At 40.5% G+C, this 8,808-nt stretch overlaps 1 protein-coding gene across 1 annotated transcript; it reads left to right on the forward strand.

Moving 5' to 3' along the window:
* The first annotated feature begins 2,116 nt into the window (after window positions 1-2,116).
* Window positions 2,117-7,356, forward strand: LOC128236015 (uncharacterized). Its single transcript, XM_052950809.1, has 3 exons — window positions 2,117-2,753; window positions 6,079-6,173; window positions 6,551-7,356. Exons 1-3 carry the CDS (start codon window positions 2,349-2,351, stop codon window positions 6,759-6,761), a joined length of 711 nt encoding a protein of 236 aa, XP_052806769.1. The 5' UTR covers window positions 2,117-2,348; the 3' UTR covers window positions 6,762-7,356.
* The last annotated feature ends 1,452 nt before the right edge of the window (window positions 7,357-8,808 follow it).

The raw sequence follows: 8,808 nt of genomic DNA on the forward strand, positions 1-8,808 counted from the left end.
CCGCGGTAGAGGTGTACGCTGCGGTATAGGTGTCCGCCGCGGTAGAGGTGTACGCTGCGGTATGTGTCCGCTGTGGTATAGGTGTCCGCTGTGGTAGAGGTGTACGCCGTGGTATAGGTGTTCGCCGTGGTAGAGGTGTACGCCGTGGTATAGGTGTCTGCCGTGGTATAGTTGTTCGCCGTGGTAGAGGTGTCTACCGTGGTATAGGTGTCCGCCGCGGTATAGGCGTATGCCTTGGTAAAGGTGTCCGCCATGGTATAGGTGTCCGCCGTAGTTAAGGTGAACGCCGTAGTATAGGTGTCCGTCGTGGTAGAGGAGTCCGCCGTGGTTGAGGTGTACGCCATGTTATAGGTTTACGCCGTGGTATATGTGCCCGCTGTGGTACAGTTGTACGTCGCGGTATAGGTGTCCACCGTGATATAGGTGTCCGCCGCGGTAGAGGTGTACGCTGCGGTATAGGTGTCCGCCGCGGTAGAGGTGTACGCTGCGGTATGTGTCCGCTGTGGTATAGGTGTCCGCTGTGGTATAGGTGTCCGCCGTGGTATAGGTGTCCGCCGTAGTTAAGGTGAACGCCGTAGTATAGGTGTCCGCCGTGGTAGAGGTGTACGCAGTGGTATTAGTGTCCGCCGTGGTATAGGTGTCCGTCGTGTTATAGGCAGACCGCCGTGGTATAGGTGTCCACCGTGTTAGAGGTGGGCGCTGTGGTATAGATGTCCGCCGTGGTATATATGTCCGCCGTGGTATAGGTGTCCGCCGAGGTATAGGTGTCCGCCGAGGTATAGGTGTCCGCCGAGGTATAGGTGTCCGCCGTGGTATAGATGTCCGCCGTGGTTTAAGTGTCCGCCGAGGTATAGGTGTCCGCCGAGGTATAGGTGTCCACCGAGGTATAGGTGTCCGCCTTGGTATAGATGTCCGCCGTGGTATAGGTGTCCGCCATGGTATAGGTGTCCGCCGTGGTATAGATGTCCGCCGTGGTATAGGTGTCCGCCGAGGTATAGGTGTACGTCGTGGTATAGGTGTCCGACGTGGTATAGGTGTCCGACGTGGTATAGGTGTACGCCGTGGTATAGGTGTACGTCGTGGTATAGGTGTACGCCGTGGTATAGGTGTACGTCGTGGTATAGGTGTACGTCGTGGTATAGGTGTCCGACGTGGTATAGGTGTACGCCGTTGTATAGGTGTCCACCGAGGGTGGAGGTGTACGCCGAGGTATAGGTGTCCGCCACTCACTCAAGATATCGTGGGTTAGTACATTTTTACAACGATTGGGAAACAAGTTATTACAACATTATATTTAATACTCACGTGGGAACGATTTTACGCAAGAGTGTGTTTTTATGTTGTTGGGGGACCGGAGTACCCGGAGAAAACCCACTTATCCGGCTTGGTGACCACTAACCAAACTCACATGCGCCGAGGCCGGAAATCGAACCCGGGTCGCCTAGGTGAGAAGCGAGAGCGCTCACCACTGCACCAACCAGACAACCGGATCAAGCGTAACCAAGGGCCTGACACATACTGAATCCTCCCAATTTACATGTCTGTAAAATAGACTTGTCTTTATTTCGGCAAGGCCCTATCCGATCATTGTATAAACAATTTTACTTGGCTCTTGTCCTTGTGTATTCTATTTATATGTTTACTTAAGCATAATATTTGTGAACATGAGATATGCCCTAACTGTGTTCCTTTTCGTATCCACGACTTTGTCTATATGTATTGTACTTTCCAAGTATAGCATATTGAATACTTGTTATATTGCTGTTCTCTCCACGTGTATTTGCTATTTTTACTATTCCTATGGGGGGGGGGGGGGTAATAAAATCCTTGACATGAATTGAATTGATTTAATAGGAACAAACTGCCTGCTTTTAAAGAGTCATAAAGATGTTGCATTTTATAAGAATATACAAATGAATTGTTTACCAGTCAAACGACTCAATCTTGGTACTCGCATCCTCCTCACTCAATGATGCACTTAAAGAGAACACTAGGTTCCAGAGAAGTGACAATATATTCTATACGATGATGGAGGTCCCAGTCTAGCCAAAAGATAATTTTAACATCGATACGGATATTTTAGGTAAACAATTTATTATCTTCGGACCGTAAGTACAGCAGAACTCGAGCCAAAGGCGGATGAGAAAGGATCGGCGATTGTTTGCAGACGACATTTGTATCGATTGCAGTTGTTTCTGCTTTCTAAGCACTTTTGATGAGATCCACCATTCAAGCCAAAGCAGACGAAGTGTTCAGTCGGATACAGTGAAAGTGTGTTGGATGCAACATTGGGCACTGTATTAATTTGTTACCATTATTTATAATTGGATTGTGAAAAAGTGCAAAGAATGGCAGACAGCCCGCAAACCCCTCCATCACCGAATAAATCGGATGAGTCTCCAAAAAGCTCGATCCAGGTAGTTACTAGTAAATCGGCAGGTTCAGATGACCGTAAAATCGAGGTCAAGGTCTCGCCACTGGGTGACAAGAATGTTTCCATAGAGATAAAGAAAGGTCAAGGTGAAAATGAAGACAAGCAAGATGAAAATGATCCAATACAAGTGAAACCTATTACTGACGAAGAAGTAGAAGAAATTGTGTCGAAATATAAGTCAATCGATGAAAAGGACCTTAAAAAGTATTTGGACTTTTTCTGGTCAGTGGATGAGTATAAATTTGGAGCGTTCACCGTCCATCAACTAGCGTATCGTCTTGGATGCAGCGGTCATCGTTTGACCAACCAACAAATTGCGGTAAATAATTAGTCGTTTTGTGAAGAAAAAACAACAAATAAGATGTAAACTTTATGTTAACCATTTATGAAGGATGGGTAGAACATTTGTTTGGCCAACCTTTATTTTAGGGGCGCGCGTCTAGCATTTTGTATTGTACGCCCGGGCACATGATATATGACTTTCTATGTGAACGTCTGTCATTAGTTTAGCCTCGATGTGTTATGTTGGAAAATTGCTCATTGAGCTAATTGCTTTCTGTAATCATACACTCGACTTTAAGTAAATATCTTGTATCTTGTTTTAAGGGCTTGGGGCGGAAGGGGTTGTCTCCATTTTGAAGAATACGTACGCGGAAGAACGATTTTTAACATGTTAAAAGCTACAAGTTTATACAGACTATAGCTTTTTGTTTGGCATTCCTGTTCAAGCAATTGACATTGCGGGGGACCAACATTGATTTCACGGTACGAACGGGGGTACTGCGAGTATGCCTTGGTACGCCCCGGCATTTCAACAAACTCCTTTCATAAGATTAATTAAAAAAAAACATTTGTCAACGATCCTTTACATTATTGGTTTATTTATTTTTAAATGTGTAAAAGGTTTATTTATTGGTATTATTGAGCTTTACAAGTTATTGTTTAGATGTAAAATAACTCTCAATGACTGCACAATTTTTACGATTGCAACCCATTGCAAAGTTATGCCAATCATATCATTATTTGGAATTATTAGATACTGAAATACAAATGGAATGAAAAATGCACAAGATGAAAGTTTAAATTTACATAATGTCTAAATTTCCCACCAGACAACGGCCATTTTATCTATTTTATGACAATCATTAGAAAGAGCATGCCTATTTATACTCGAAAATTGTCTGCTTTACCTACGGGACCGCTAAAATAGAGCTAAAACAGCTTATACAATATGTATGGTAACGGGCGTACAATGTCAAGGCTCAATGCCAGGGTCTATGAATTTCCAGCCACAATCAATACACTTGATCAATATGTCTATGGACTTAAGACTTCAATATCTGCAACATTTTATCGAGATGGAAGTTGGCATTAGCATTGATTGCACCTTATTCAGATTGTAATTGATATTCAGATGAAATCAAAACTAAAAAAGATAAAAAAAAATGCAAATGCATGATAATAGATATTCCTAAATCCGTCTAGCCATTTGGCAACATCTACTAGTTAAGCCTCTATTGGCGATCAGAGTTGTTCAGGCTGACACCGCAAACATCATCATCATCAGCAGCAGCAGCAATATCATCATCAGCAATATCATCATCAGCAATATCATCATCATCATCAGCAGCAGCAGCAGCAGCAGCAGCATCAGAAGCAGCGGCAGCAGCAACAACAGCAGCAGCGACGTCAAAAAAGCCACAGCAGCATCTTCATTATGACCTTGATCCACCTCCCCCTCCTCATAATCATCATCATCATCAGCAGCAGCATCATCATCATAAGCAGCAGCAGCAGCAGAAGCAACAACATCAACAGCAACAGCATCATCATTAGAAGTGGCAAAATCATCATCATCGTTGTTATGTCATAAGCATCATCATCAGCAGCAGCAGCGGTGGTGGCAACAGCAGCAGCTTCATCATCATCATTATCATCATCAACAGCAACAACAACAACATAAACAACAACAACAGCAGCAGCAGCAGCAGCAGCATCCTTTCTATTATTATTTAATTCATTAACTTCAGTATGATGAATATGATATATAATCCTAATTGTGCATGTATATGAACGTGCCAATTTACGTTGTTTAATTTCTGCGTATACACATCATCAGTGGAATGTATGCATTGACATGTTTTGACATGTGTATTATGTTTGCAAGATTAATGTATTCGGTGCATCCTTAGGTAGTCTTTTAATATGCAAGCCATGCACATTCTGCAGATGTGTGACTTATTGAATTTTTACAGAGATAATGACAAGACTAAAACATTACATTTCTGTCAATATTGTTTCTCTTCGTCGTATGTTTTTGCATTGATAAGATAATTTACTCAGTGTCAACACCAACACTCAATTGTCGAGAAAGTCACGAACCTTTGGTCGGGTGGATTTTACAAACCCTTCAGAGATAAAGCTACACTCTGCAGTATTTGCAAACATTTTTACAAAGCGACCATTATATTTTATGACTGTCATAAAACAAAAATGGTTAGAGAGATTATAAAAACATAGAGGCTTAAGATTTAAAAACTACACTAAAATTGTAAAATTATGTACTTTATAAAGTAATATAAATATAATGTTCTCAAGTACATAAAGAGGCTTTGGCATTTGAAAAGTAAAACACTTGAAACATAATATATTCATAACATTTTAATCTTGAAAATTCAAGTTATCATAAAGTCCAAAACAAATTTATGGCAAAGCATTTGGATTCTTTTGCATTTTACCGTCGATCAGATCTAAAACCATTCATTCTTTACTCACTCAGTCACCATGTTTCCAAATCATCCCAGGAAGTTGACCGACCAACCGACCTACCAAACAGCAAGGGAATCAACCAGTCCGTCAAACAAACATTGGAATCAATAGTTTAATCTTTCAACAAATGCATTAATCAAGCACTCGACCAAACAATCAATCAATCAATCAGGCGTTCGATTTAGCAATTGCAGCGATAGTTCAGCAAGTAGAACTGTATTTCATTTAACGTAAAAAATACACGAACAAATGAGAGTCGTCGCTGCTGCACTCTCAGGCCTTCAACAAGCCGACAACGCCACTCGTCTTTTAAATTAATTCCTTTTTGAAAAATTAATGCATATAAACTTGTTTGCCAATTGCGTCCTTCCTACCGCGCTCTCAGTCATATCTCCGGTTGTATCAATTTCAGTTATATTTGTATTGCCTTATTTCAGAAAATATTCAGTGACCTTGACCGAGCCAACGATATTCTGGTATCCCTGACAGCGTTCCGCATATATACATGGCCAAACACACATGATTCGGCCTTCACATGTATGCATCTTTGTATACCCACAACGTGGACATAATCTGTTCACGCCTTATTTCAGAGAATGTTCAGTAACCTGGCCCGAGACAATGATATGTTGGTATCACTGGAAGCGTTCTTGGCCCAGGAGAAAGTCACTATCATTATATTAGTCCACATATCCCAGAAACTGAACATGATATTTCATTTGCCCTATTTCAGAGCTCGTCCAATGAACAAGACCAAAAAATGACGTGCTGGTTTCTCTGCAGGAGCTGCTTAAGATCAAAGAGAAAACCAAAGAGCAAAGCGCTCTTTAACTTCATATAAACACTAAACGCATGTTTTTATTACTCTATTTCAGAGGATGTTCAGTGACCTTGACCAAGACAACGACATGTTGGTATCCCTGGACGAATTCCTTACAGATATGGCCAAACCGAAGAGGCAAACGCTCTCGTAAGACACTTTAAAGATTAGCGAAACTGGCAGAGACCACCAATAACCTAATCGTGACGATCATGCCTATTTTCCATCTTCTATATTATCCAGATATTTTGCTCCCCTAAGGCGTTGCACTACCAATAACCATGCTTCTGTTTTATTTACATTTGACGATGCCGATCAAAATGAACTATTGCAATGCCAATCAACGTCTGCATGATTCGTTGAGGCCAATATACTAGTAGCTCACAAAAATGCAATGAACTATAACGCTTATCGTAAAAGGTAATGGTGATTATAAGTAAATTTGGAAAATAAGGAATACACTTATTTAATCATATAAATGATGCAAATGTTCCAGTCAAAAATGCAATGGTGTCTGTATCTTTCAGGAAGTCCGAACTGAAAGTCTGGTTCGATCGCTTCGATACTGACCACGACGGTTATGTCACGCGCAAAGACATCATGGAAACAGTGGAATCCCTCGGAGCGTACATGCTAACCCCGCACTTGGACGAGTTCATGAAGCATGATAGATCAGGGAATATGGAACGCCTTGATTTCGAGGAATTTTGTTTTGCTTACAAGATGTCACCGCAATAAATTAATAGTGAAATTCAAATTTAGATAGTTTGTGTAGTCTGGTTGTTTTGACTGGCCGTGGAGAATTTAATGTTTAAACGCTTTAAATATTAAGAGCCTTTAACAGAATACAAAAACCGTATGATAATTGCAGAATACATAGCAGCAATTAGCAGTACAATATTTTATTAAGCTTATTTTGGAACGTAAAAAACAACAGCTGGTCAAAGGAGTCGAACTATACAGTACATTAATAATATCGATGAAAGCCAACGGTTCTAACTGACATTTAATACACGGCAGATAGAACATGTTAGCTTTATCTTCTAGATGTAGCACACGGATATACATTAACAGTATTGTTGTTTGGTGATATTGTATGATTCTTTGGTCGAATGTTCTGAGGCGAATGAAATGTACAAGTGCGAGGGTACAACGTGGACGTTAAGTTAGCTATGGTTCAAATAACCAAACGAGAATCTTGCCTGGGAACTAGGCGAAGCCGGGTGTAGGTTGACCTAGCATTTCTCATATTTCTTGTATATCTCGAATTTACTTTTGCTTTTCAAGTTTTTTAAACAGAATACATCTTGTACTTAATATTTCAAAAGCATCAATAAAGTTTTAGAAATATTTAAAACGAGTTTGTGCCTTGTTATATCGTAACCTTCTGTCTATTGTAAAGCCACATTGACCTAGAGTGTTGTATGGCAAACCAAGTAAGAATGACCATGACCATTATATAAAATGAACAAAACCTTGACCTTTACACCAATATCCATGCTATATCGCACTTGGAGTTGAATCATTATGGAACGGTGCATTTACACGTATACACGTTAAGTATAGTTGGTCGTGTCCGGGCTGTTTAGAACGTAAAGACGACGTGGCGCATGTATGACCCACGTCCCTATCGCAGTTTATTATAACACTTAAGATACTATGGAATGCTGCATCTATATGTTAATACTATATAGTTGGTCGTGTGTGGGCTGTTCAGAACGTAAAGACGACGTGGCGCATGTATGACCCACGTCCCTATCGCAGTTTATTATAACACTTAAGATACTATGGAATGCTGCATCTATATGTTAATACTATATAGTTGGTCGTGTGTGGGCTGTTCAGAACGTAAAGACGACGTGGCGCATGTATGACCCACGTCCCTATCGCAGTTTATTATAACACTTAAGACACTATGGAATGCTGCATCTATATGTTAACACTATATAGTTGGTCGTGTGTGGGCTGTAACTTTGTCATGCAGTGAGGTTTTTGAAAACACTTTGCACATGTGCTCGGTACATAAACACGTGTCGCGGGCAAGACCCACGTCCCTACCTCAAAGGTCAAGGCCACACTTAAAAGGTTTATCATTATGGAAGGCTGAGTATATGCAACAGCATAGTTGATCGTGCCCGGGCTGTAACTTTGTCATGAACAGAGTGATTTTTAAATTACTTGGCACTCGAGGTTGGTACATGACGCTGATGTATACAGGATCAACGATTTTCCTGTTAAAGTTCATGGTCAACACTTAAGAGTGTAATCATTATAGAACGTTCATATATGCACATAAGAGTATAGTTGGTTGTGTCCCGGCTACAACATTATGGCATAATCCATTGAGCTGGGCGACACTTCGGGGGCATTCGTAACTCGACAGTCAAATGACGAGTTTGAGGTTTGAAAAACGTGATTCTTATTCAGAACCATTTACTAATGGCTTCTCCAAATACACGTTCTCCCAGGAATCTCTCAGAAATGAATCATATCAACTTACAGCTGTGTTCACAATCAAGCTTAAATAAATTAGTATATACTGAAAGTGAAAGCATCATTTTCATTCAGTCTTAACAACATTGACCATGACAATAGTGTGACTGTATGGATCTCTTAAAAATTCATGTTATATTTCCAATTGCTAAATCATAGAAAACACAGGCTTTTGATACCATACAATTTATTCCACTAATACACAATGTAAAACATAAAAGTTATACAAGAAAACAATATTCAAGGCAGTACATTGACAAACAAATAAAATCAGAAATACAATACAAATGTA

This window comes from Mya arenaria, chromosome 1 (genome assembly GCF_026914265.1).
Source record: "Mya arenaria isolate MELC-2E11 chromosome 1, ASM2691426v1".
NCBI lineage: Eukaryota > Metazoa > Mollusca > Bivalvia > Myida > Myidae > Mya > Mya arenaria.